Source organism: Thermothielavioides terrestris, chromosome 2, assembly GCF_000226115.1.
Source record: "Thermothielavioides terrestris NRRL 8126 chromosome 2, complete sequence".
Classification (NCBI taxonomy): domain Eukaryota; kingdom Fungi; phylum Ascomycota; class Sordariomycetes; order Sordariales; family Chaetomiaceae; genus Thermothielavioides; species Thermothielavioides terrestris.
In genome coordinates, this window is record NC_016458.1 from 4,315,891 (window position 1) to 4,341,196 (window position 25,306).

General features: G+C 56.2%; 9 protein-coding genes across 9 annotated transcripts; 4 read left to right on the plus strand and 5 right to left on the minus strand.

The window, feature by feature from the left end:
- Positions 1-1,126: 1,126 nt before the first annotated feature.
- On the plus strand, positions 1,127-3,290 carry THITE_2113737 (uncharacterized protein). The gene has a single exon (XM_003652305.1). The coding sequence runs from the start codon at positions 1,279-1,281 to the stop codon at positions 3,208-3,210; it is 1,932 nt and encodes a 643-aa protein (XP_003652353.1). The 5' UTR covers positions 1,127-1,278; the 3' UTR covers positions 3,211-3,290.
- Positions 3,291-3,688: 398 nt separating this feature from the next.
- THITE_152492 (uncharacterized protein) lies at positions 3,689-5,641 on the minus strand (the record flags this gene model as incomplete). Its single annotated transcript, XM_003652306.1, has 4 exons — positions 3,689-4,060; positions 4,814-4,954; positions 5,057-5,457; positions 5,596-5,641. 4 exons carry the CDS (start codon positions 5,639-5,641, stop codon positions 3,689-3,691), a joined length of 960 nt encoding a protein of 319 aa, XP_003652354.1.
- Positions 5,642-6,664: 1,023 nt separating this feature from the next.
- On the plus strand, positions 6,665-8,984 carry THITE_2113741 (uncharacterized protein). The gene is made up of 4 exons (XM_003652307.1): positions 6,665-6,920; positions 7,079-7,226; positions 7,293-7,509; positions 7,565-8,984. The coding sequence occupies exons 2-4, from the start codon at positions 7,094-7,096 to the stop codon at positions 8,730-8,732; spliced, it is 1,518 nt and encodes a 505-aa protein (XP_003652355.1). The 5' UTR covers positions 6,665-6,920; positions 7,079-7,093; the 3' UTR covers positions 8,733-8,984.
- A 207-nt stretch (positions 8,985-9,191) lies between these two features.
- Positions 9,192-10,368, plus strand: THITE_2113747 (uncharacterized protein). The gene is made up of 3 exons (XM_003652308.1): positions 9,192-9,384; positions 9,460-9,565; positions 9,964-10,368. The coding sequence occupies exons 1-3, from the start codon at positions 9,236-9,238 to the stop codon at positions 10,048-10,050; spliced, it is 342 nt and encodes a 113-aa protein (XP_003652356.1). The 5' UTR covers positions 9,192-9,235; the 3' UTR covers positions 10,051-10,368.
- Positions 10,369-10,471: 103 nt separating this feature from the next.
- THITE_2113748 (uncharacterized protein) lies at positions 10,472-11,747 on the plus strand. The gene is made up of 2 exons (XM_003652309.1): positions 10,472-10,821; positions 10,879-11,747. Exons 1-2 carry the CDS (start codon positions 10,551-10,553, stop codon positions 11,658-11,660), a joined length of 1,053 nt encoding a protein of 350 aa, XP_003652357.1. The 5' UTR covers positions 10,472-10,550; the 3' UTR covers positions 11,661-11,747.
- A 316-nt stretch (positions 11,748-12,063) lies between these two features.
- THITE_2113751 (uncharacterized protein) lies at positions 12,064-12,916 on the minus strand. Its single transcript, XM_003652310.1, has 2 exons — positions 12,573-12,916; positions 12,064-12,403 (listed from the first exon to the last, which is right to left on the minus strand). Exons 1-2 carry the CDS (start codon positions 12,776-12,778, stop codon positions 12,112-12,114), a joined length of 498 nt encoding a protein of 165 aa, XP_003652358.1. The 5' UTR covers positions 12,779-12,916; the 3' UTR covers positions 12,064-12,111.
- Positions 12,917-13,757: 841 nt separating this feature from the next.
- Positions 13,758-15,748, minus strand: THITE_2113755 (uncharacterized protein). The gene is made up of 3 exons (XM_003652311.1): positions 15,433-15,748; positions 15,210-15,381; positions 13,758-15,146 (listed from the first exon to the last, which is right to left on the minus strand). The coding sequence occupies exons 1-3, from the start codon at positions 15,563-15,565 to the stop codon at positions 14,057-14,059; spliced, it is 1,395 nt and encodes a 464-aa protein (XP_003652359.1). The 5' UTR covers positions 15,566-15,748; the 3' UTR covers positions 13,758-14,056.
- A 68-nt stretch (positions 15,749-15,816) lies between these two features.
- Positions 15,817-18,723, minus strand: THITE_2113756 (uncharacterized protein). The gene is made up of 3 exons (XM_003652312.1): positions 16,883-18,723; positions 16,551-16,820; positions 15,817-16,438 (listed from the first exon to the last, which is right to left on the minus strand). The coding sequence occupies exons 1-3, from the start codon at positions 18,485-18,487 to the stop codon at positions 16,151-16,153; spliced, it is 2,163 nt and encodes a 720-aa protein (XP_003652360.1). The 5' UTR covers positions 18,488-18,723; the 3' UTR covers positions 15,817-16,150.
- THITE_2113759 (uncharacterized protein) lies at positions 18,724-22,424 on the minus strand. The gene is made up of 4 exons (XM_003652313.1): positions 22,040-22,424; positions 21,524-21,919; positions 19,496-21,425; positions 18,724-19,433 (listed from the first exon to the last, which is right to left on the minus strand). The coding sequence occupies exons 2-4, from the start codon at positions 21,742-21,744 to the stop codon at positions 18,960-18,962; spliced, it is 2,625 nt and encodes an 874-aa protein (XP_003652361.1). The 5' UTR covers positions 21,745-21,919; positions 22,040-22,424; the 3' UTR covers positions 18,724-18,959.
- Positions 22,425-25,306: the final 2,882 nt, after the last annotated feature.

The window sequence follows — 25,306 nt, forward strand, 5'->3', positions numbered from 1 at the left end:
CGCTCGACAAGCCTGAGCGTGCGATCGAAGTCCTCGCTTGTCTCCTCCTCGAGCCCAGGCAACAAGGCAAGCACGAGGGATTTCATGGCTGGCCGTAGCGCCCGCGGATCAAGTTCCAGGAAGTAGCGTTCGAGGAGGTCGAGGAAGGGGGCGCGAACCGTTAGGGAGGCAAAGGACAAGACGGGGGCGAGGCCGGGGAAGTAGAGGGGCAGGTCCCTCGACAAGCCTTCTTTGCCAATGACGGAGAAGATGTAGCTGTAAACTTCGAGCGTCTTTTGGTGGACGCCGGACGGGAGCGAGGGGTTCAGGCACTGGGACAGCCGCTTTGCAACAATTGACTTGGCGGGCACGGTAACAACGGACGACGGCCGAGCCTGCAGCGCCTGTTCCAACACAGATCGTAGAGCAGCAACGGGTCAGAAACGGCCGCACAACGGAGATTCCGGTGGGCTATGGGGGCTCACCTTAAGCAGGCGATTGAGGAAGGAGATGTAGTCGGCCCATTCTTGTAGCGCCGTGTCGAACAGCGCCAGGGCCCTCTCAACGCCGGCTGCATACTTGCGGTAGTTCTTATCGTTCGGCGGTGCATCCTCTGCCGGGGTCGTTACAGCATGTCCAAGTGTCAGCCCGCCGCTCTGGAAAACTGGGAAAACTGGGAAGCAAGAAAAAAAGAATAAGAAACAGAAAGCGCGGGACAGGGAACGGCCTACCGCTCCCTAACTGGTTCCTCCACTGTCGCGGCGCGGGCGAGTCGCGGCCAGAGCTGTCGGGCGAGGCTGAGCGACGGCCGGGCTCAGACGCCATGGCAAAGCGAGAGATAACCCGGTAACGTGATGCGCTCGTCGTTGCGGATCATTGCCGGCTCGATATCCGAGTATCAGACTGGGTGCCGCAGGTTCGGTGGTGCCCGGAGAGGGATTGGAGAGGGATTCGCACTCCGGCTTGCTGAAGGGTTGAAGGAACGTGCAAGATGCCAGCAAGGTCCCTGACGTTCAGTTACTGTTAGCGGGGCTATTTGATTGGCTGTCATCCCAAGCTACACCCTGTAACCCTGCATTAGTGGGTGGGCAAGGCTGAAACGCCAAGGTTAATTACCTTACGCAGTGCGGATTACACCGACAACAATCAAAGGTGCCTGATCATAACCACTGTCGTCATTCCATCCCGCTCCACACACTACCGACAATGGCGCATCGGCGTCCCAACATACCAGAATTTGGAACTCGCTGAGAAATTGCAGACAATGCGCGAGTTGAACCACCGGGGGGTGCATCGACAATGGCTCGGGAAGCGGAAGCTGGGCCTTCCAACAACGGCGGCAGCGGCGCCGACACGCAGCCCAAGGTGACGACCCCAAAGCCGTCGCCGCCGTCCCCGCCGCCGCCTCTCCCACCGCGTCGAAAGCCGTCCGGCGAAAGCCTTGCGCAGGTAGCCCCAACTCGAGCGCGGCCCACAACGGCCGTCTCGCCCATCGACATCGCGACCCTGTCGTTTCCCGACGGTTCGCGAGGCACCTTTTCCACAAGCGCAACCCCGGCTGTGTCCACTCCGGCTGCCACCGGATATGTGGTCCCCGGTCGAGATGCGACGGCCGGCGGCGACCCTGCTGATGTGATGAGCATCATGAGCTTCGCTCCCACCCTGCGCCCACCAGGCGACCTTGCCAGCCTCGTTGCAGGTGGACTCAATAGGAAGAGCCTCGCTTGGACCATGCTGCGGTCGCAAGCCGAAACTGTCCGGCCCTTTGAGAGCATTGAGCTCGGCGCCCCCGGCGACCTCGCCGGATTTGAAAGGGAGTTCGACGAGATCCCGGACGATGCCAGTGACGATGTCCGATTGGCAATCTGGAAGTCCAAGATGAAGCATTACATGATCCTCTCGTCGGCCGGGAAACCGATCTACAGCCGCCACGGCGACCTGGGCCTGATCAACTCGTATATGGGCGTGGTGCAGACCATCATCTCGTTCTTCGAAGGTGCAAAGAACCCGCTGCTGGGCTTTACCGCTGGCAACGCCCGGTTCGTCGTCGCCATCGAGGGCCCCCTTTATTTCGTGGCCATCAGCAGGCTGGGTGAAAGTGATGCGCAGCTGAGGAGCCAGCTAGACGCCTTGTATATGCAGATCTTGTCCACTCTGACTCTCCCCACGCTCAAGAACATATTCGCCCACCGCCCATCCACCGACCTTAGGAAGCCCCTGGAGGGTACCGAGTCGCTCCTCTCGTCCCTTGCCGACAGCTTCACCAAGGGTTCTCCTTCTACGCTGCTTGGCGCTCTTGAATGTCTCAGGTTACGGAAGTCACAGCGCCACGCGATAAACAATGTCTTCCTCAAGAACCGCTGCGAAAAGCTTCTTTACGGACTCATTGTCGCCGGCGGGAAGCTTGTCAGCGTCATCCGGCCGCGCAAGCACTCGCTTCACCCGAGCGACCTCCAGCTCATCTTCAACATGCTCTTTGAGTCTTGCGGTATTAAGTCAGGGGGCGGAGAGAGTTGGATCCCGCTCTGCCTCCCAGCCTTCAACAGCCGTGGTTATCTCTACATGTACGTCAGCTTCTTCGATGGGAAGCCAGATACCGCGTTTCCGAGCGAGCCGGCCCAAAAAGCGGCTGGATCATCGGATCACGACGACGAGAAGACCACAGACGAGGAAGAGATCGCCCTCATCCTCATCTCCCCCGACAAGGAATCGTTTTACGACCTTAAGGAGATGCGGGACAAGCTCGCCGCCCAGCTCACCAAAGCCGGCCACCTCTCCCTCATCCGCTCCGCCGCCCGCGAAGGCCGCCCCAAGATCCAAGCCGTCGCTCCGGGCGCGCAGATCTCCCACTTCCTCTACAAGTCGCGCGCAAACGTGCAGTTCTGCATGTCTTCCCTCGAGCCCGCCTCCTTTTCCTCCTCCTCCTCATCGCCGTCCCATTCGACGCCACCAGCGTCAGCATCCGAGCAGATGCTCACCCGCCGCCGGCTCATGACCGTCTACCACGAGCTCCACGCCGCCGTGCATGCCAAGCACGCGCACCTGAAGGTCCTCCACGCCGTGGGCGAGGACGCGGCGAGTTTGGCGTGGATCACGCCCACCTTCGAGTTCTATTGCGTGGCGGGGCCGAATGTCTCGCGTGCGGCCATGGCGCAGGGGGCGAATAAGGTGGTTCAGTGGGCCAAGAGGGAGGAGGAGAGGCTGTTTATCATCGGCGGCGGCGTGTTTTAGTGCGAGCCTCTGTGATGCCAAAGATGGGAGAGATGATCTATCCCGCGTTTTGATCTATGAGTGTGTATATCTGGGCCGGGATCTTGGAGTAAAGCTTTGTGTTGATGATGAGGCCGTTGACAGGTAGGGTCTAGGCCAAAACGAAAGCCATCGCTGCTAAATGATACCCGTCTCTATTAGCTACCAAATCATGCGAGCGAACGACTGTAACGAGCTGTCTGGCCAGGGATATCCATCCCTTGGCGAGCAATCAAGCAAACACCTAAAAGCTACTCTCGTTCAGTTCGAGCTTCCTTCCCAGCATCTCTGCCAGCAAGTTGAGATCCAGAGACACAGCTGATTCGGATACCCTCGGTTTCGCGAGCCAGAGATCAAAAAGGCCCTCGCTCTATCTAACCCGTTCGGCTGAGCAAGCATCCCAAGCTCAGTCACGCGCGAACTCTCCTTTCGATCCCTATGGTACCCAACCAACCAACGCTCACCTGCGGACTCGCAGCCCAGGACACACGCGAGCGATGGCCCGCCGGGCACTTGCCACCCAGCTGGTAACGCGGCCCCTGAGCCGCCTGGAACGCTCTCCTCCTCTCTGTCCCGGACCGGCCGTCTCGTCGGCGATGGGAGTCGGGTTAGCCTCGAGTTGTCCGCAATTGTCCATCCCTGCCGCCGTTGGCATCCCCGTCGACGATGAGGATGGCAGTTGAAGCTGTGCCTCCGCGAGGCGGGCCCCCAGGTCGGGAAAGCACTTCTTCAGCCGCCGGAGGGCTTTCCCGTTGACGCGGCGCATGTCAGCGGAGAAGAGCGCTCGGATCTCATTTGGCGTTGGTGAGATGGCCGGGTTCTGAGCGGTAGGCTGTGGTTTGTGGAAAGAGAGTCGCCATGTTCGGCGAGCAGGCGGTGATGCCGTCGGAGTGGCCCCTTGGCTGGCGCCGATAAAATCTTCAATCTGGTGCCAGCGCCTAAGTTCGGTATGCACCAGCTCGCAATCTGAACTGTGGCTATCAGAGCAAGTTCCCGACCTGCGGCCCCTGTGCTCTCGTGTCCTGGCCAAAGCACCCCTGGACACCCTCAGCTTCAACCTTCTGCCGCCGGGCCCGATGCTGTCAACTTCCCACAGGACATGCCGTCTTGAATGCTTGGCGGTTAGCATCTCGGGAATGGCTTGTTCGCTGGCCGTGTCAGTTCTGGCTCGTTTCGGACCCGAGACTGATCCAAATGAAGGAAAAGGTTGAGTTTGGGGGGCTGCAAGGCTCTTCCTGTGCCCACGAATGTTGTTGCTCTTTTCAAAAGCATCAACAGTCCCTACTTGATGTGATGCGGACGGTGCCACGCTGACACGCGGAACAGGACAAGGAGTTGTGGCCGGCGCGTCGGGCGGACAGGAGCCTTCAGCACTGTATCGCCAAGCGTCAAAGATTTTCATTTCTGTTTTGTGTCCAGCCGCCTCGGCTCGTGGTTGAACGAAGCCCTTAAGCCCGTCGGCGACGCCCGAATGGCTGCGTGTCTGGCTGTCGGAGGGCATCCAGGGCGAGGGTGCATCATCATTGTCCACCGAATTCTGCAGCCTTTTCTCCGCCTCCTAGTCGGAAACGCTCATGTTGCGTACGCTGAGAGGTTGGCCCAAGCTGAGCAATGGGGAATCCGGGGTCTCTGCTGGCTTGCTGGACGCTTTGCCAGCGTCTTCTGTGAAGTCGGACGACGAAGTGCAGAATCTGTTCCCATGATCACCGGTCCACGTTCCGATCGACTGGTGGCAGGGTAGGTGACCTGAGCTGCAGGTTGTCATCGAGTAAGATCGCCGATAACCTCTGCTAAAAGGGGATCCAAGAAAGCTGGAGCCCGACCTCACGCTGCCGGAGTCGCAGAGGGATACGGAACCGGACGTGCTGTGTCGATACGATGGGAGCTGCCTCCTGTCGTCCTCGAGGTCACCTCCTATCCCATCGTTGGGCGAGCGCCCGGCATTGGTAGTCTTGGGCTTTGCCGGTCGCGGACGTGCCGGAGGTTCGAACGCGCGGGGAACACGGACCGAGCCGAAGGAGAAGGGTCCGATGTCCCCCGTCTCAGTCGTCTTTCTGAGCATGCCGTCCAACGGGGATGGTGAGGCCAGGAATACCGCGTTTCCGTCAAGGCTCTGGAGCGCGGCTCTTGCAGAAGAGCCTCGGTCGAGAGCCCCCTGACTGGCCGCTCGCCTTGTCGCTGCGATATTCTCCATCAAGGCGTCTGGCCGCGAGACGACTGGCTGGCTGGCTGGATGGATGGCGGCACAGCGTATGGGATAACGAAACGCCAGTCGAGATCCGCCCTGACAGCAACGAACGCCGTTCCTCGGTATTTGGCCGCATGACATTGGTTCAGGTCAGTGCGGTCAACTCAATGGCCACTGACCATTCTTGGAGACACAGAGGCCTGGGTTGATGAACGGCAAGCGCATGGGGGCGGTCGGTACTGGAGGAGGAAGGAGCAAACGAGCAGTTGGCTAACTGCCTAACATGCGGACGGAAGCCATGATGAAGCATCCACCATCCTAGGTAAGAGGCAGGCAGAGTCACGAAAACACACAGGAATACCTGAGTCGGGCGGGTGAAGCCTCGACCCAACTGGTATGCCCTCCGGGATTACAAGCCGTACCCAACCTTAAGTAGGCCAGGTAGTCAGGCACCTGGCTCCAAGCTCTACCGGGAACATCAAGTTGGGCTCGATGCAAGACTACAGGATTTAGCGGTTACCTACCTACCTATTCAAGCAGCAGACTGTGGCTGATGATGAAGAAAAAAAGAAGGTATCTCCGGTAGGGAAGAGCATGACATGGAGAGCAGGAGAACAAGACTTAGAACGACCAGAGGTCGAGTCCGCAGTGGGTCTCGGATAGTTATCAGCAACCCGGACCGTCGAGTCCCTTGAAACCCGTTCAGCAAACGGCGCACACGGCACACACTGCCCGAGCCGTGCTGTGGCACCTCGGAGACGGTCGGTGGCTGTGGCAACGGGCCGCTGTTCCAGAGCAAGGTGTCCACAGTCAGCCTACGGGGCATCAACACCCGTCGCGAGAATGCTCATGTTAGTTAGCCTCACTGCTCAACACAGTCGCTCGGTACCTACACAGTAAGGTTAGCACTAGCGCACACGGCGCATACACTACCGAGTCCTGCCAGATTTGATTTAACTCGTCGCAATCCAAATACACCTACATCTCCTGCCTGGGACATAATTCCATTTTCGTGGTCTCCGTGGCTCTGACACAGATCGTTCAATTTGGACGTTACCAGAAGTATCCCTTCCATACTTGAAGCTGTTCCAAGGCCATGGATTCCTTTCCGGAGTGTCAGTCCACCTTCAGCTTCGTAATCGGTACTGTGCAGTCGGCCGCTCTGCCGGGCTAGCCCAGAAGTCCCCCACCCTTGGCCGTTTAGGAAGGTCTGGTTGGTTCGCCGAGACTGTGGAGGAGCTGAGCTGAGGAAAAGACACCTGTTCTCTCGACAGGAACGCAGCTTTGTAATTGACGACTGGTCGATACAAGTAGCCGCGACCACTACGGATCCGTCCTCCCCCTTCGTTGTGCTTGGGACATCCCATTATTCCTCTCCATCTTTTCTCTTCTGAAAAAGAAAGGGGGCCTATCCGCATACCTGCAGGGTATCAATTGGAATTCAATTCCTTGGTTGCGGTGATTCCTATCTGTCCTTTTCTGCCTTTACTTTAAGTAGCCCAGAGTGAGTTCCCAGTGCTGTGCTGTGCGACCCGCGGCGCCCTGGCTTCGCCCTCCGCCTTTCTTCTTTGACTACTGCACGATACCTCCGCATTCTCTGCATCCCATTCACAATCTCGTCGTTCCGTCAAACGAACACTGAGCTCACTCGCTCTCCGGCAGAACAGGAACATCGCGATGCATAAGGCCCAGAAGTTCGCGCTCGGCCTGCTTGCCGCGGCGGCAGTTGCCACAGCTTCGGATGTTGTCCAGCTGAAGAAGGACACCTTCGACGACTTCATCAAGACGAATGACCTTGTTCTCGCCGAATGTAGGTCTTCTTTGCTCCGTCCCGCCATTCCATTCGATTGTATGCTGACGGATGTCTTTTGTTCAGTCTTCGCGCCGTGGTGCGGTCACTGCAAGGCTCTCGCCCCCGAGTACGAGGAGGCTGCGACCACACTGAAGGAGAAGAACATCAAGCTCGTCAAGGTGGACTGCACAGAGGAGACGGACCTCTGCCAACAACATGGTGTTGAGGGCTACCCGACTCTCAAGGTCTTCCGCGGCCTTGACAACGTCTCCCCCTACAAGGGCCAGCGCAAGGCTGCTGCGTACGTTTTGCCGTGCTGGCTGCTCCAACAAAGGGCATTGCTAACAATCCAGCAGTATCACCTCGTACATGATCAAGCAGTCTCTGCCCGCCGTGTCCGAGGTCACGAAGGACAACCTGGAGGAGTTCAAGAAGGCCGACAAGGTCGTCCTTGTCGCCTACGTGGATGCTTCCGACAAGGCGTCCAGTGAGGTTTTCACCCAGGTCGCCGAGAAGCTGCGCGACAACTACCCGTTCGGCTCCAGCAGCGATGCTGCGCTGGCCGAGGCTGAGGGCGTCAAGGCTCCCGCTATCGTCCTTTACAAGGACTTTGATGAGGGCAAGGCGGTCTTCTCCGAGAAGTTCGAGGTGGAGGCGATCGAGAAGTTCGCCAAGACGGGCGCCACCCCGCTCATTGGCGAGATTGGCCCCGAGACCTACTCCGACTACATGTCGGCCGGCATCCCTCTGGCCTACATTTTCGCCGAAACGGCCGAGGAGCGGAAGGAGCTCAGCGACAAGCTCAAGCCGATCGCCGAGGCTCAGCGCGGCGTCATTAACTTTGGTACTATTGACGCCAAGGCTTTTGGTGCCCACGCCGGCAACCTGAACCTGAAGACCGACAAGTTCCCCGCCTTCGCCATCCAGGAGGTCGCCAAGAACCAGAAGTTCCCCTTCGATCAGGAGAAGGAGATCACCTTCGAGGCGATCAAGGCTTTCGTCGACGATTTTGTCGCCGGTAAGATCGAGCCCAGCATCAAGTCGGAGCCGATCCCCGAGAAGCAGGAGGGCCCCGTCACCGTCGTCGTTGCCAAGAACTACAATGAGATCGTCCTGGACGACACCAAGGATGTGCTGATTGAGTTCTACGCCCCGTGGTGCGGCCACTGCAAGGCCCTGGCTCCCAAGTACGAGGAGCTCGGCGCCCTGTATGCCAAGAGCGAGTTCAAGGACCGGGTCGTCATCGCCAAGGTTGATGCCACGGCCAACGACGTTCCCGATGAGATCCAGGGATTCCCCACCATCAAGCTGTACCCGGCCGGTGCCAAGGATCAGCCCGTCACCTACTCTGGCTCGCGCACTGTCGAGGACCTCATCAAGTTCATCGCCGAGAACGGCAAGTACAAGGCCGCCATCTCGGAGGATGCCGAGGAGACGTCGTCTGCAACCGAGACGACCACCGAGACGGCCACCAAGTCGGAGGAGGCTGCCAAGGAGACGGCGACGGAGCACGACGAGCTCTAGAAGACTTGTCGTACATGTATTTTACGAAATGCTTTCTTGGGTTTTTCATTAGGGACCATAGGCACGCGGATCCAGGGGCCCGGTATTCTTGGGATTGGGTTTTGCCAAAATACCACCGCGCATCTATGTAATGAAATTGCCACCTCGTATGCTTGAGTTTCTGAGTTCTTTTTCGTGCCACCCCCTTTTCAGCTTTGCATGTTTCTCGGGTGCCTCCTCGATGCTGGCGGAAATTCTGCCGCAACTCTCCGCCCAAAATCTCCAATGCAAGCCGCCAATTGGCTCCACTCATTCCATTCAGCCCAACAGCAACGGCCCAGCTGTCGCATGCTCACCCCTGTCATGGAAGACGAGCCCCGGGCCCGGGCCGCATGCCACCTTCCGCAAACCGACCGCTGACACCCTCCCTCGCATTCATATTACTGCCCCCATCCCAGCCGCTATTTCCTGCCTGATTTTTTTTCCCCTTTTACTGCAAGCCCTCGACGTCCTCCCGCACAGCCATGGCCTCGAGAATATTATCCCAGGGTGCGCGCGCCCTCGCTCGAACTGCGCCTGTGGTTCGCTCGTTCTCCACGTCGCCCGCTCGTCTCGACGCGGCCGCTGCCGCGCCGCTTCCTGCGCGGAGGCCGATTGGTGCGCTGAGAGGAGGGTATGCCTCGATCCCTTTCCCTCCCCTTTTCTTCTCTTCCCATGGATCTAAGGGTGGGCGCTGACTTTTGTGCAGGCTCTTCGGCTTCTTCCTCGGCAGCACCCTCGCCGGCGGCGCCGTCTATTACTATGCGATCCAGGAGTACAAGGCCTCCAATGAGCTGCTGACCGAGGACATTTACGTGCGTGTCTGCATTTGAGCATGCTGCTGCACTACTCTTCTCTTCTCTTTTGTTGTTTGCCCTGTTTCTGCACATCGCACTGGTCTTGCGCGAATACCTACCTACCTGCCTGCCTGCCCACCCAACGCGACCGACCTGCGCTGTCCTGGGCCTCATTATTTTGCTTTGATGGGAAAGGATAGAAGAGGGGGAATAGAGAAAAGAAAAAGGATATACTAGAAGGGGAGCGGGTGGGAGACATGCGAAGCGTAATGATCGTGACTGATTTCCGGCGGAGGAACCCAGCCTTCTACCTGGCGTTGCTGCCCTAGTTGGATCGATGATGGGAGTTCTTGACTCTTGCGTTCGGCAGCTCAATGGTCCTCAGGGGACATAAGCTGACTGGGCGAGACGGACAGGCTCTGCAGAACGCGGTCGACCGGTTGAGTACATACCTGGCGACGCTGGAGGAAAAGATGGAGGCGCTGGAGAGAAAGAAGAAATGAGTTATGATTCAGACGAGGGCGGGTTAGGGGAATTATGGAAGCTCGGGTGCTGGGCGTGTGTGGTGTACAACGAGGATTTAATTGGGATCGTACAGTACCAATGTGGTTTTCTTTGTAAATGGTTAGCTGATGAACGGAGGCAAGCATCCATTGACTAAACGAAGTGATTTCACAGCAATCTAGTTCCCATACCAACTGTGCTTCATGGTCCTGAACTGGCGGGCAATTGGTGCAACTCTTACTGTGGGAGCTCCGGGCATATTGTGGTGATCATGCCTGGGAGCAGAAGAACGTAGTATTGAGTGCGGAATATAGACGGGACGTATGCGATACGGACGTCCTTCGCGGGCCAACCCGCGGTACCGGGTCCGCGCAGGGTTCCCCGGACTCCGTGTCCGGCACTGTGGGTCCCGGGTTATGGTAGCACTTCCTCAAACTCTTGCGGACGGCAGGCCATCCCACTTGCACTTCCACCCCGCCAACACGCCAAGAGCATCGCCATGAACAACTTCGGGGTCATCGAAATCGCCAGCACTACGACAAAAAGCACGCCGGGTTGGGCATATGTACCTGACACGGCGCCTGCGCTGCCCGCCGCTGTGCATTCCACCAGCCGAAAGCGTGCCGCTCGAAACCAGCCAGCCCTAACCTTATCCGACCTCTCGGCGCGTGAGGAAACGAGGATCCGGAAAGAACTCGAGGCCCTTGATCGCGACAATCCCAAAGATGTTAACATCCCGATTCCCCCGAGGCCGGGGGGAGGCAGCAGAGGTACGCCCGCCCAAGTTCGTGGATGGAGGTTCCCGGGGTCTAACCACCAGTTCGCAGCCCAGAACAAACACACGCCGAACGTGCGCAAGATCCTTCAGTCGCAAAAGTCATTCGCCAACCACCTCGACGACTACCAGGCGATGCTCGCACTAGCCGAGAGCAACCCTGCCGCAGCAGCAGCACTGAACGCGGCGCAGGCGAAACCATCCACCCCGACGACAGCAGTCTCGAAGAGCGCCTCACCAGCGCCCACACCAGCGTCCGCCGGTGGGGCAAGCAAGCGGTCAGCAGCGGCAGCAAAGCGAGCCGCGGCAAAGGAGAAACAAGAACAAGAAAGGAAGAAGGCGCAACATACGCCCAAGCCAGAGACCGAGTCAGAAAAGCTCGGCTCTACCCCGCCACAGCAAGCTCCCCAGCGGCAGCAGCAGGAGGGGGACAACGACGTCGAGATGTCCGACGCAACCGCCTCAACAGCACAACCACCACCAACAGCCCCAGCCGCCCAAATCTCGTATCCCCGCGTGAGCGCTATCCTGCCAGCCTACGCCAAACCGCCGCCGGCGGCCCACCCGGGCGACGCCGACCCGCTGCTGGTGTCGCGCGTGCCGGCGTTCCCGAGCGACGACGAGCTCCGCGCGCTGATGACGGCGCCGCCGCTGAGCTACCTCGAGGCGCGCGGCGCGTGGGGCGAGGAGGAGCGGCGGTACCCCGTGCGCGTCTTCTGCGCCGTGTGCGGCTACTGGGGCCGGGTCAAGTGCATGAAGTGCGGCACGCGGGTGTGCGCGCTGGACTGCCTGGAGGCGCACCGCGAGGAGTGCGTGACCAGGTATGGGCTGTGATTTTTTTCTTTCTTTTTTGTTAGAGCAAGTTGGAAGTTGTTTTGGTCGGGGATTCCTCAGTTTGATACCCATTTGATTTGTTCCAGAGCATAGAGGTCTAACGGCGGCATGTGTGGGCATCGACCTCCCCGCATCCTCTATGTATAACAAGTTGGCCTCGGGGCCGCGCCACTATGGGCACACGTTTATGTGCCATATCCTTCTTGTATGCGCCCGGAATATGTATTCTACAGCCGGACAGTATGCCACCCCTTAACCCTCCGCAGAACCCGGAATGCAACGCCAGAACCTGCGGGATCAACCTACAGCACTTTCACATTCCCCATCCAAAATGCATGCAAACGCCGAAAAAATAAGACCCGAGGACACCAGCCCTAAATGCTCGCCCACCACCCATCCAAAGCACCATCACCAGTGAATCACTGTACATACCAACGCCACCCGAACCAACTCAAACAGCCGTCAACGAAAACACCACATCCCCCCTCGTCGCGCCGCCCACGCAGACGGCCTCGAAGCTGCCGGCTGGACAGGCCCGGCGCGCGGCGCCGACACAGCCCACCCAGCGGTCCTTGGAGAGGGTGATGCGGGCGCCGTCCTGCGCGGCGCGGACCGCGAACGCGGCGCGGCCGGACCGCCCCACCGTCGAGGCCGGCGCGCCGCCGCACGCGCTGATCGACGGCCCCGCGATGCCGTCGCAGATGGCTAGCATGGCTGCGTGTTGGTCGTATTCGACGATGCGGCTGTGCCAGGGGGGTTGTTTTGGTTAGTTTACGTTGGGGGTGGTTAAGGGAGTGGAGGGGGCAAGGGGGCGGGGGTTGTAGGTTGGGGGGGCGGCGAAGGCGGCGTTGGGGGGGAGGGGGGAGGGGGAAGGGGGAAGGTGAGAGGGAAGGCGATCGATCGCGAACTTACACGCTGGGATCAAGACAGACGACATCTCGGACGGCGTTGGGGTTGAGCGGGGCTTGTCTTAGCAGGCCGAGGCCTTCGTAGTAGGACTGCGGGACTGCCACGCGAGGTTGGTGGTACTCAACGTACCACGGTGTTGACGGCGCCGCGAGAGAGGGAGATGTGAAGGCGAGGAAGGTCTGTAAGAGGAGCAAGGCACGGGAGAGCATGTTGAGAGTTGGCTGGGAAGCTTGGGGTCCGCGGAACAGAGAACGATATCGGTGGATGTGTGAGTGGACGTTGAAGCGGTTCGTAGGACCTGCCTCAAATAAAGCCCGGGAGAAACGAAAAGATGAGAGCTCAGCAGAGTCCGGTCACAGACCAAATCAGGATGGAACGTGATGCCAGCATCGGCGTGCCAAACGCAGCCTCTGACAAGTTTCGACAGACCTGACAAACCGTCTTTCTAACGACAAGAAGGACGAGGAACGAACGCCATCCTATGTATGTCTCGAGCAAGCCGCCGGCTCCCACGGTTTTCTGCGCCGCTGCATCTCGACATACCTGTTGACGGAAGGATGCCTCGCTCCTGGCTGCAGTGCTGCAGCAGGGAGCGGCGGTTGTTTTCGAATGTCCAGCTCCACCCCGCAGCCCCTGCCAAGCCCCGCGGGGATCTAGTATACTGCGTACCTCCCTCCGCTGAGGATCCGATCGGCAGGAAGAATCAACATGCAACCCCACTGGGCAAATACAAGGTAGATGGATGCGAGTCGGTGCATGGTGAGCCAGGCCGAGTGCCCAGATCAGAACAGTTACCCCGCCGGTTCATTCGCGCGGCAAGTGGGATGACGTTCTCTCCTGCGCAACCGAACTGCGCGGAAGGTTTCGAAGCAAGGGGGAGCCAGGGAATGATGAAACAACCGAGAAGCAAGCTCGGGGCTGGATTGGCCATTGTAGGAGCCCCTGGACAACCACACCGGCGAGAACGTTCTTGTCCACGTATGATTCTCGATCACTCAAGATACTCGAGATCATTTAGTTCAATCGCCGTCGTTCGGTCGTCGTCATCCGTCGTGGGGCAATTTCACCATGGGTCGGTAGGATTACCTATTTAGTTACATAACGTTAGCGGACTTGGAGACTCCGACAGCACCTCGCTCTGTGGGGAGTTCGCAGAGTTCAAGGGCTCCTGGACCACTGATCCTCGACGGGTCACTGAATGCCACACAGATCATCACAGGTGAACGCAAGCGAGATGTTGACCGCCAGCCGGTAGATACATTATAGTCTATTCGACACACCCTAGCAGGCGTTTTGTGCTGTGTAATAACCCCAGTCGTCGGTATGAACATCGATGCAGGGTACTATGCAAGCTGTTGTCAGACCGTATTCCGCGCCGCCGAGTTTGGTTTTTCTCTCGTCCCACGTGCCGCGAAACGGCGTCTGGCTTTCACGTCGGCCCCATAATGTGGTCTATCCCGGTTGTGTAGATCACGGCTTCCCGGCGCTCACTTGGATCCGGCCGCGGGTGCTGGCCTCCGTTCCCCACACAAACCGCAAATGCCGCAGTCACCGGCGTTGCGATAGCCCATACCTTGGCAGGTCTTGCTCGCACACGCCCAGGAATCCGGCATTCTCTCATGGTCAAGAACGCTCGCACACATGGCGCATGTAGCTGACTGCGGCTCGTTGACAAACGTACATATTCGGCAGGCATCCCGGCCGGAGGAGCTCGATTCGGCAGGAGGCGGCCCGTCCGATATTGGGGGCTTCGACTTCGGCTTCAACTTCAGCGTCGACTTCGGCTCCGAGTCCGGCTGTTTCCGCGCTGATATTTGGCTGACGGGGGTTTGGGGTTTTCTTTCTGTGGACATCAGAGCGGACTGTCCCAGACGTCCTGAGGGACCAGCAACAGGTCCCCATAGCCCGAAATCCTGCAGTTCCCGCAGCTCTTGCAGTGTATCCTGATCCTCGGGGTTCTCGTCATCGCAGACCTTAACCATCCCTCTGCCCTTGGAGTCAAGTAGCTTCTTCCCATCGATATCGACAGCATCCGGCCCAGACGCGGTGCTGTCATCTTCATGATCGTCCCCGCTATCGGTTTCGGAATCCTCTTCGGCTTCCTCTTTCACCTCCTCTTCCCCGGCTTTTCTGTCCTTTTTTTGCTCTTCAAACCGAGCCAATGCCGCGGCGGCCCTGAGTTCTCTCCCCCTGGCGCTTCCCGCCACGCGAGGCTTGGCAGCTATCGTCTTACCCTCGAGTTTCCGCTTTATGTTGGCATCTTCGCCGAGAGACACGCCGTGCGCGCCGAACTTTTTGAAAATCCGCCGTTCCTTTTGTTCTTTGTACGACAGCGGTTTCTTGGCTCTCCGTTTCCTACCCCGAGAGCGGTACGTCCCGCCGCAAAGGTGCTCCGGGAGTGGTTCAGCCGGTCCGATCGTATTCCTCTCAAACTCGCCAGTAGATAGAAGCTTTCCACGGCCCCAGAGACCTTCGCCGGTGTAGCCGCGGGACCACAGAGCTCTCATCTGCTCCGCATATTGGTTCCTCACTGCCCAGAAAGCACGGGAATGGTTCATCTGCTTGCAATGAGCCAGTCTGTACGCAAAACGTCAGCCCGACCAGAGCCTAAATCACTCGCAAAGTCAGGGGAAAACGCACTCATGCATCATAACCATCTGCACGTAGTTGAACGGCAGCCAGTGGCCGCTGCGGGCCTTGAGGACTAGCTGGATAACCTCACCGGCGTTGAAGTTCCGGCCGACGAATTCGGGGTTCGGCTCGTACTCTTCTAGTGACACGACCGAGATGTGGTGTTCCCGCATGATGGGCACTGCGCCGGCTTCAGCAGTTGGTAACGCTTGACAGCGACAGCTGCACTCACCACATTGTGCCGCGATCCTCTCGAGGAAGTCTTGAGCAATCTTCTCATCGGGACCCTTGAGTGGCTTGATGAAGACGATGCGGTCGTTTGGTTGCGACTGCTTCGCGTTAAGCCGCTCGAACCCCGCCGGCATGCTCCCTGGCTCAAAAGCGCCAGTCTCTGAGGTGATAATAGGGATTAGAAAAGCGTGGTGCGGAATCAAGGGCGGAAGGACTGCTGCAGCATTTCAACTCTCCGGAAAAAAGCGGTTGCAGGAGAAAATCAACTTCTCAAGCGGCGGGAGGGGCACACGTTGTACCGTTTAGGGGATGGGCAAGATTGCCGCCACACGACCGAGAAGGGAAGGTTCGCGTTCAGCGGCGACGCCTGATCACGTGCGCCACTTACAGCGCTGGGATGGGTCTACTTACACAACGGAGTACAGTGGGCAAGTGGCATCTACCTGAGTTAGGTCAAGATTGAAGGAAGGCATGGAAAGAGAACCGAGTCTATCTGGTCGGCAGGAATTTATTTGGCACTGTGCACCCATCATACCAACCACACTAGGTAAGGTAGTGTTCCGCACATTCACTGCCAGGTAGGTACCCCAGGACAAGTCACCTAGTCGAGGGCGCGAGTGGTCGGGCACAGCCAAAGCAGAGAAGAGTCGGCCGACTTCTGACTTCTACATGCACCAACAACCAACCGTGCAAGTAACTCTCAGTCTCAGCCGACGGGTCTATCTCCGCCTCGCACCAGCGCCGCCTGCACCCTGTGCCCCCGGTGCGCCGCGGTCCGCCAGCGAGACAACCTCGCCGATGCCCGCCGCCTCCTGCTCCTCCTCGAGCTGTGTGATCTCTTCGCGGCAGTCCCACCACTTCTGCTCGCTCAGCTCAAACGCCTTCGCCTTGAGCTCCTTGATCGTCAGCGACTCGGGCTGCACCCCCTTCCGCCGCAGGCTCGCCATGAGGATCTCCTGCCACTCGTTGGACGTGCGCTGGAAGAAGTCGCGGCGGGTCTCGAATGGCTGGTGTGCTCTGTCAGCTATGTGGCTTGGGAAGAGGAAAAGAGAGAAAAACAAGATCGAGAGAAGAAAACAGGAAAGAAAAGAAAAGAAGAAGGGCCAGACAACGACTTACCCTTGGATGCGGCAGCCCATCTTCAACTGTCGTGGCTGCCGACTCGGCCTCGTCTTCTTCCTCCTCCTTGGACGGCGCTGTAGACGGCGCCGTAGAGGTTGCATCCGCAGTTGAACCTTCGTCAGCCTCCTGCTTCTTCTTCCTCTTGCTCGGCGTAAACGGCTGCGCCTTTGGCTCCTCGTCCGCCGTCTCGACGTCGCCATCTTCGTCTTCCTCCTCGTCCTCGTACTCGTCCTCGTCTTCATCGTCTTCGTCCTCGGATTCGGATTCCTGCCGTTTCCGTCAGCGCCTCGGCGTCTTGCCGTCGCAAAGCATTCCCGACGGATACCCACCACCCAGTCCTCCACCTGCCTGCTAAAGATCTCCTTGCACCCGTCCAACTTGCCGAGGTCGATGGCGTACATATCATCGAACGTGAACTCGCGATCCCCCTTCTCAAACGTGCCGCCGTAGATGTACAGCACGTCGTCCTGCACCGCGAGCAGGGCGTTGAACCGCGGGTGCGGGAGTTCCATGCTCACCGGCATCTCCCGCACCGCCTTCCTCTCGTCGGCCGCCTCCGCCTCCTTCTCCCTCCCCGCCCGCTCCCCCTCGTCAATCTCCATCTGGTCCGCATCCTCCACCGCCACGCCAGCCCGCAGCGCGGCCAGCTGCCGCAGCAGCTCCTCCTCATTCTCCTTCGCCCGGGCCCTGCGCCCGCCGCCACCGCCGCCACCGCCGCCACCGCCGCCGGCCTTCGCCCGGGCGCTCTTCCTCAGCACGAGCGGGAAGAAGCGGTTGCGCTCGATGTTCCACGCGAACAGGCCGTTGAAGAACTCGCTCTCGATCGCCTCCTCGCTCTCCTGCACGTCGTGCACGCCGCCGAACAGGATCCCTCGCCCGCGGTGGAAGGCCATGGTCGCGCCCGCCCGCGGCGGGTCCGGCGCGTTGGCCGGCTTCTTGCGCCGCTCCCACCGCACCGTCGGCGCCGTGCCCGCCGGCGCGTCGCTCGCCGGCGGCGTGATCCGCAGGAAGAAGCAGTCCGTGTGGATCTGCGGGCGGAGCACGTTGCGCTGCCCCCCGCCACCGCCGCCGCGGGAGGATTGCTGCTGCTGCTGTTTTTGTTGCTTGTTGGTTGGCGCCGTGGCCTTCACGCGCGAGTAGCCGCCGTAGAGGACGGCGCCCTGCTCGTGCGGCAGCAGCGTGAAGGACGACCGGGCGTCCGGCTTGGGCTGGGCCGGCGGCAGGGCCGGGTTGTGCCACACGAAGTTGGTGGTGTCGTACAGCCAGAGGTCGGCCAGGTATTTGGTCTGGTGGGCCGTGTCCTGGAAGCCGCCGAAGAGGATGATGTAGTTCTTGAAGTAGGTCATGCGGTGCCCGGAGCGCGCCGGCGGGGTCTTGCCCTTGGGCTCGAGGCGCGTCCACTCGCGCGAGGTCGGGTCCAGCTTCCAGAAGTCGTTGTAGTGGTAGAAGGTGCCCTGCTTCGGCGAGCTGAACTCGCCGCCGAACAGGTACACGGCGTTGCTTTGGTTGCCGCCGCGGGTCCAGGCGTGCCCGCTCCGGGGCAGCGGCGCGTTGGGCGACGTGACGCAGCGCCATTCGTCGCGGTCGATGTAGTAGACCATGAGATCGTTGAAGAAGGTCGCCAGCGAGCCGTTGAAGTACTCGCCCCCGAAGAGCAGCAGCTGGTTGCTGTTGGCCGGGTTCGCCAGGAACGTCGCCGCAGACCGCGCGCGTGGCGGCCCATCGACCACCGTTTCGGTGACTTTGAGAAACTGCTCCTGCCGCTTCTTGTACTCCTCGAGCACAGCGTCCAAGTCGACGTCCTCGGCGTCGCTGCCATCTGCCTTTGACGCTTTTACTTTGGCCTTCTTCTCCGCCTTTTTCTCCTGCTTCTGCTTTTTCTCGGCGAGCCTCGCCTTTTTCGACTCACTCTTGCTCTTTTTATCTTTGCCCATCTTTATTTGTGTTGTTGGATGGAGTTATTTTCTCCAGGGGGTGTGGTGTTGCACAGTGGTCTTAGTACGCAATTAGAGTGAGGTTAAGTTGACTTAGGTTGCGAAGAGTTGAGTGAGTGTGGGGGTGAGTGCGGAGAAGCCCACTCAAAAGAAATCCTCAAGTTGAGATGGAGGGGTGAAATCGCAGCGGTTCCACCGCTGAGCGAAGCACCGCTTGCATCCGGCCTCCTTCAAAATCCAATGCAGTGCCGTTCTCCGCCTCGGCTACAATGTGCAACACTGACTGACGTCCATACGACATGCTTAAGCCTATGATGTACTTGCTGGAACGCATGACTCCTTTTTATTTTCCGCCTCTATGATCCCATCTAAAGATGGTATGCTCTGTGGTTGCTCAACTGAGCTATTGCCCGGGGACCTGGCCGCATCATCAGACATCTCGTCTTGAAATCCACCGTCCTGATGTGGTAATTCACGAACGGTAACCGTTCTCCTTCAGCCAGGCGCCAACATCCGCCCTGTCGCGCTCGACCCACGAGATCTTAGACCGGATGGCGTCCAGGCTCTGGGCTAGGGACTGGTCAAACCCGTTGGTGTTCTTGCCCTCGAAGAACTTCTCCACCCTGGCGAGCTGCTCCTTCTTGGTGAAGCTCGACGTCAAAATGGTAACCATGGTGCCCAGCATCGAGAGAGCCGGCGGGAGCTTCTTGATGAGCTCCTCCCAGTTCTCCGTCATCCAGGTGAATAGCGCCTCAATGCCCTCGGGATGGCTGCGCAAACCGCTCGTTGGCATGTAAATGTCCTGGTCCTTGATCTCGCCACTAAACAGCAGGTCCAGGGTGCGCTTGATCAGCTCGGGATCCTTGGCACGGCCCAGGCAGCGCAGAGCCGTGTTCCGCTCGTCACTGTTGGTAGAAGTGCGGTAGAAGTTGAGCACGGCATCGTACTAGGCCCGAGCTAGTCAGCTTCCGGCCCCAACCCCGGGTGGGCAAAAGGATAACGACGTACCTCTTCCTTGCCTCCGTACTTCAGAGCCATGCTGAAAACGCTGCCCCTGATGTTAGGGTGGATCGCCGTCCTGTCGCCGGCCATGAACTTCTTGAACATGTCCTTGGCGGCGGTAATGATGGCCTGGTCTCCGCTGAGCCCGGCGCTGCCGAACATCATGCCCTTGAACTGCTGCAGGATGTGTCCGTCCTTCTCCGAGAACTCCCAGCCCAGCTCGTGGGCCTTGGGACTGACGAGGTCGCGCAGGAACGCATCCAGCGCGTCGCGCGTTGCCTCGTCCTCAAAGATCCAGGCGCTCTGCACCGACGAGACCCGGGCAATGATCTCGTTCCAAACGACGAACTCAGGCTCCGAGTTGAAGCCCTTGAGGAGGCTCAAAACGCCCGACGTGCTCTGATAGCCAGATGTGGCTAGAGCGCCGGCGTCAGCGATCATGCCGGCCCTGTCTTCGACGCTGAGCAGGCCCTGCTTCGCAGCCTCGCCTAGCTTCTTGAGACGCTGGGGAGAGTAAGCAGTGCGATACAGGCCCGTGTGGTTTGCGTTCAGCTTGAAGAACTCCGTGCTCGGCACCTTGAAGGTCGCTTCCCGCTCGGTGAGCGTCTGCGACTCATCGATGCCGTCCTTGCTGCGGAGGCCGAGGAAGACGGGGTAAAGAACCTGGTCCTCTTCGGGCTTGGTGTCCCCGGTGCGGAGGAACCGGTTCTGCTTCAGGTGAATCGTGTTGTCGTCTTTCTCCGACACCGTTACCACGGGGAAGCCAACGTGCTTGGTCCATACCCGCATAACATCTTCCACGTTCTCACCACTCGCCTCGGCAAGAGACGCCCACAGATCTTCAGTCTGCGTGTTGCCGTAGGCGTGCTTCTTGAGGTACCGCCTGACGCCTTCCAGGAACGTGTCTTCACCGAGATACGTCGAGATCATGCGCAGCACGCAGGACCCCTTCGAGTACGAGATGGCGTCGAAGATCTGGTTGATCTCGTCCGCCCGCTTCACAGGGACCTCGATCGGGTGACTGCTCCGAAGCGAGTCCAGCGCCAGGGCACGCTGGAGGTTGTCGACCACGTACGACTCCCACACCTTCCACTCCGGGTAGAAGATGTTGCAAGAGTACCACGAAGCCCAAGTGGCGAATCCCTCGTTGAGCCACAGGCCGTCCCACCAGTCCATGGTGACCAAGTTGCCGAACCACTGGTGCGCCAGCTCGTGCTGCACCACTTCGGCGACCCGCTCCTTGGTCGCGGCGCCGCTGACCTTCTCGTCCAGCAGCAGGTCGACCACACGGTAGGTGACGAGACCCCAGTTCTCCATGGCGCCCTGGGCAAAATCGGGGATGGCAATCTGGTCCATCTTCGGCAGAGGGAACTCGATGCCAAAGACCTTCTCGTAGAACGCGAGCGTCTTGGCGGCCAGGTCCAGGGAGAACCGGCCGTGCTCGATGTCTTGTCCAGGTGGCGCGTAGACGCGCACAGGCACCCGGAACGCGTTGGTCTCGATGTAGTTGAGCTCGCCGACAACGAAAGCCACCAGGTAGGTTGACATGCGAGGCGACTTGTTGAAGGTGACGGCCTTCTTGGTGCTGCCTGTCTGCTCGGAGTGGACCTCGGTTTCGAAAGCAATGTCCATGTTGCTCAGGCAGGTCAAGTGAGTGTCGGCAATGAGCGTGATGGTGAACTCGGCCTTCAGGGAGGGCTCATCGAAGCACGGAAACGCGCGACGGGCATCGGTCGGCTCCATCTGCGTGACGGCCAGGATACCGTCGCTGCCGTCCGGGTTCTTGTAAGTGGACCGGTAGAAGCCGGCCATCTTGTCGTTGAGCTGGCCGGTGAACTTGATCTCAAGCTGCGCCTTGCTACCCTTAACGACAGCATCGTCGAAGTCGAGCTTGGTAATCTGGGTAACCTCATTGTACGACACGGTAGGAAACGAGCTGCAATTCCTTTGCGTCAGAGCGAGAGCGAGAGCGCGGGAGCGCGAGCCCGAAGAAGGAAGAAGAAGAAGACGAAGAAAGGAGGGCAGCGGACAGACCTGACCGTGTGCCCACCCGAGGTGATCTTTGCCTCGTGGATGTCAAGCTCAAGAGTGTGCAGCGAGATGGACTTGGAGTCCTCGGCCACGTCGAGATCAATCACGACCGTTCCGTCAAAGGTCAGCTTCTTGAAGTCGGGCTCCAGTGTGACATGGTAGTGCCGAGGAATGACGTTGGCGGGGAGCAGCTCTCGGCCCTGCACGTTGACCCCACCTGCCATTTCGGCAGCAGCATGTGTTCTGCACATGTGGCGGCGGTACGAGCAGTGGCGGACGGGCTGGCTGCAGAGACGGCGGGCTCGTGGGTGTGAGAGCGGTCGATGGTGGCAATTCAGTACCAAGGAGCGGGGTGTTGAAGCGGTCGATACGGGTAAGGCGGTCAAGACCGAGTAGAAACTGCGGGGTGGTTTGCATTAAGCATCGGCCCGTTCTTGCTCAAGCTCTGGATCCCGGGACAGGTGTTGCGGGGCTCGGTTTCGGCGGCCTAATCCTGCGAAGGCCTCCGTGGTTACGTACCGATAAGTAAAATTCTGCGGCGGATGGGAGCGAAACTGCAGCACTGCGCCTGCTCCCGCGACTGGACTCCGTGCGACACGGCAAGCAGTGCGCGAGGCAAGGCAGAAGCGCAGCATCGTGAAGGGAAAGAATAGATGATTATAAACGAGGGGTAGCAAGCATGTAAACGTACAGTGGCCCCTTTATTGTCCACTCATGTTTACGTACACTTCTCGTCACAGCGCCCTCATCGACTGTTTTGTCGGAACCTGAAAGTGAAGAGACGGCCTGGAAAGAACCGAAAAAAGCCGCTGCGGGCAAGGGCCCATGCTGGTCCCCGATCTGAGTGTGGCACAAATGCTACGCAAGCGCGTATGATGCGAATGATGGATTGATGATCATAGTGGGATCTCCACCCCTGTGTCTGTCTACATGTCTAAGTACAATATCTACGCCACTCTAGGCTGTGGGGCTGTAACGGATGCCCCTGCCCTAGTAATGATGCCTTAGATGCCTTGTAGAAAGTGCTTCCTACAATCTGCTACTATATAAAAATTATTAACGCTCTCATTGATATAAAAATACTATTGATAGTATTCTCGCTATACCTATGAGATTTGTAATATAGTTATTACTAAATAATTTTTAATAATTTATTAGTTATACTCTTTACTTAAGCTTTAGTATATAACTAGATATTATAGCTTACTATTATACTGAGGAGAGCAGCAAAGTGGAGCTATATAGGATGCAGAGACTTATATATTGAGAGAGGTACTCCTCTCATACAGAGTGGGAGGAGCGCCGAGGTCTATATACATATATAGGCAGAGCTGACATGTGCTCTCTGAGCGTAAGAAGCTTAGCAAGTAGAGTTACATATACACTAGTATGCGATATACCCCTTAGACAGGCTCGTAAGAGGTTGTCTATAGAATATATATACTGGGCACTGACCCTAGAGCTTGCATTGCTAGGCATATTGAACTGTAGCCTCTAGTATTAATTCTACCATTGTATATAATTATAACTATTATATAAGTATTGCTATACCATTGTATAAGCGTTGTCTAGCTATCTACGTTGGTGAATTGTATAGTACATTATATACGGTTAGATTTAAAGATTCTATTGTTGATATTTAGAGGTATTATTATTAACATTGATGCAAATGCTATTGATCGTATTATATACATTTCTAATTGTACTACGTAGTCTATTCCTATCCCTTATTTAGGTATGCTATTGACATATATTTCAAATTATACAACCTTGATTATAGGTTTATATTATATAATTAAATATTATAATCATTTAAGTATACGCTATTATAGGTATTATTGCCTAACGTCTTAAATATATATCTACTATTGTCGCCTATTATTGTATTTATACTATATATTCAATACTATAATACTATAGGTTAGTCAATAGCTATACTCCTAAAAGTATATAATTGTAGTAAATATACCTTAAACCTTCTCCTAAATTCTTCTTTTATAGACTATAAATCATAGTAGTAGCTTTAGTAATAACAACAATATTAATAATAATAACTATATTATCCTCTACTCACTTCACTACTTTTAAAAGGGTCTATACCGCTAAGGTGGCTAAGAATAAGCCTCCTCTACTCCTAGCTACCTCTACTAAAGCTAGCGCTAACGCTAGTAAGAAGTTAGTATACTATAATTTGCCTAAATAGTATAGTGTATATATCTACGTCTTTAACATTTGTTGTAGGACCTCTATTATACTAAAGACTCCCTCTAAGTACATAGCGCCTCTCTCTTCCTTCTCTTCCTCTTCGAAGGATAAGGAGGAGGAGGGCACTCTAAGAGAGTAGCCCTACCTAGGTTGTCTAAAGTCCGCTATATATAGCAAGAGCTCTAGGGAGTGCTAAGAGGCCCCTAGTAAAGTAGCCTAGTATATACACTATATATATAGTAAGAAGTGTTGCTCTATATAAGTCTATCAGTAGTACTAGAAAGCATATAGTATTAATAAATTAGCTTTATAAATATACTCTCTACCGCTAAGCACTTCCTAGCTTTAATATAGAGGCGCTGAGAGCTTAAGCCTAATTTTATAAATATAAATAAAAAGATAAAGAAAAAAAGCTAGTCTAACTATATTAAGTAGGACTAGAAGACGTTATATACTACCTTATATACTCTCCTCGCTATAAAGAGCGAGGACACTAATACTAAGGATAACGAAGACGATAATAAAAAGTATATATCTATACTTGCTAAGGGCAAGGGCAAGAGTAAGGCAAAGGCGGCTATATCTACTAAGAAGTTTAAGAAGGCTAAGAAGAAGAAGTATAAAGAGGAGGACAAGGATAAGGATAAGAGCGAGGAGGAGGCTACTCTAGGCTTTGACTTAGAGGCGTTAGCATATAGTATAGTAGTGGCAATGCTAGCTACTATAATTCTTAAAAAGAAGAAGGGTAGTAAATAGCTCTATATTATTATTTGTTGTTTTATAGATATAGGCACCCCCTAGTCCATTTTATACTAGTATATATTCCTATTTTTAGTCTGTTTTTATTTATACTTTATATTCCTATCCCTTTGATTGTCTTCTTAAACTATATAACGTATATCTTATAGGTTAAGAAACTTTCTAAAATGTTTAAACTTCTAGCGAGTTAACACTTTTATAAGGCTATTTGTAGATATCTCTATAGTTAGCAAGTATATAACCTTTAAAGACCTCTTTATATATTCCTAACGTAGCTATATATTATAGATGTTAATATAATGTAGGTGAGTATTAATATATTCGTTCTCGCCTACTATAAAGCGAATAGTCTATATATTGTTATAGAACATAGTCTAAGGCATATCTAACTCAAGTTGTAAGTCGCTAAAGAAGCGTTTAAACGCTATTGTTTCCTATATTATAGTAGATAGAGCGAGGAGCTTCGCTTCTATAGACGAAGTGGTGACCGTATCCTAGTGCGCCGCCTTCCAATAAATAAGCCTATCAAATAAAAAGAGAAGATAGCTATATAACGACCTATATATATTAGGGTTATCTATATACAATACGTTCTCTATAATAAGTAGGATCTATATAGAAGTAGTATCTTATCCTAAACTAAATAGCGAGGAAGTATATACCAAAGAGGTAGGAGATTATATACTTTACGACGTCGATATATATTCTTAAGAGGTTCGTTAGGAAGTATAAAAGCAACGAAGCTAGGAACGCGACTTCTATACGTAGTACGACTATAGTGTAGAGTAGTAATCTAATAAGCTTTTAGTATCGTTTGATCTA

Bases quoted from the DNA above. Each gene is read 5' to 3' on its own strand.
- THITE_2113737 (XM_003652305.1), top strand. From the start codon at position 1,279: ATGGCTCGGGAAGCGGAAGCTGGGCCTTCCAACAACGGCGGCAGCGGC.
- THITE_2113741 (XM_003652307.1), top strand. From the start codon at position 7,094: ATGCATAAGGCCCAGAAGTTCGCGCTCGGCCTGCTTGCCGCGGCGGCA. The intron at 7,227-7,292 runs GTAGGTCTTCTT...TCTTTTGTTCAG, and splicing joins TGACCTTGTTCTCGCCGAAT to TCTTCGCGCCGTGGTGCGGT. The intron at 7,510-7,564 runs GTACGTTTTGCC...ACAATCCAGCAG, and splicing joins GGCCAGCGCAAGGCTGCTGC to TATCACCTCGTACATGATCA.
- THITE_2113747 (XM_003652308.1), top strand. From the start codon at position 9,236: ATGGCCTCGAGAATATTATCCCAGGGTGCGCGCGCCCTCGCTCGAACT. The intron at 9,385-9,459 runs GTATGCCTCGAT...ACTTTTGTGCAG, and splicing joins ATTGGTGCGCTGAGAGGAGG to GCTCTTCGGCTTCTTCCTCG. The intron at 9,566-9,963 runs GTGCGTGTCTGC...CGAGACGGACAG, and splicing joins TGCTGACCGAGGACATTTAC to GCTCTGCAGAACGCGGTCGA.
- THITE_2113748 (XM_003652309.1), top strand. From the start codon at position 10,551: ATGAACAACTTCGGGGTCATCGAAATCGCCAGCACTACGACAAAAAGC. The intron at 10,822-10,878 runs GTACGCCCGCCC...ACCAGTTCGCAG, and splicing joins GCCGGGGGGAGGCAGCAGAG to CCCAGAACAAACACACGCCG.
- THITE_2113751 (XM_003652310.1), bottom strand. From the start codon at position 12,778: ATGCTCTCCCGTGCCTTGCTCCTCTTACAGACCTTCCTCGCCTTCACA. The intron at 12,404-12,572 runs GTAAGTTCGCGA...CCCCTGGCACAG, and splicing joins GTCTGTCTTGATCCCAGCGT to CCGCATCGTCGAATACGACC.
- THITE_2113755 (XM_003652311.1), bottom strand. From the start codon at position 15,565: ATGCCGGCGGGGTTCGAGCGGCTTAACGCGAAGCAGTCGCAACCAAAC. The intron at 15,382-15,432 runs GTGAGTGCAGCT...AAGCCGGCGCAG, and splicing joins GAGGATCGCGGCACAATGTG to TGCCCATCATGCGGGAACAC. The intron at 15,147-15,209 runs GTGCGTTTTCCC...TTTTGCGTACAG, and splicing joins CAGATGGTTATGATGCATGA to ACTGGCTCATTGCAAGCAGA.
- THITE_2113756 (XM_003652312.1), bottom strand. From the start codon at position 18,487: ATGGGCAAAGATAAAAAGAGCAAGAGTGAGTCGAAAAAGGCGAGGCTC. The intron at 16,821-16,882 runs GTGGGTATCCGT...CGGAAACGGCAG, and splicing joins GGCAGGTGGAGGACTGGGTG to GAATCCGAATCCGAGGACGA. The intron at 16,439-16,550 runs GTAAGTCGTTGT...AGAGCACACCAG, and splicing joins ATGGGCTGCCGCATCCAAGG to CCATTCGAGACCCGCCGCGA.
- THITE_2113759 (XM_003652313.1), bottom strand. From the start codon at position 21,744: ATGGCAGGTGGGGTCAACGTGCAGGGCCGAGAGCTGCTCCCCGCCAAC. The intron at 21,426-21,523 runs GTCTGTCCGCTG...AAGGAATTGCAG, and splicing joins TCGGGTGGGCACACGGTCAG to CTCGTTTCCTACCGTGTCGT. The intron at 19,434-19,495 runs GTACGTCGTTAT...GCTCGGGCCTAG, and splicing joins AGTACGGAGGCAAGGAAGAG to TACGATGCCGTGCTCAACTT.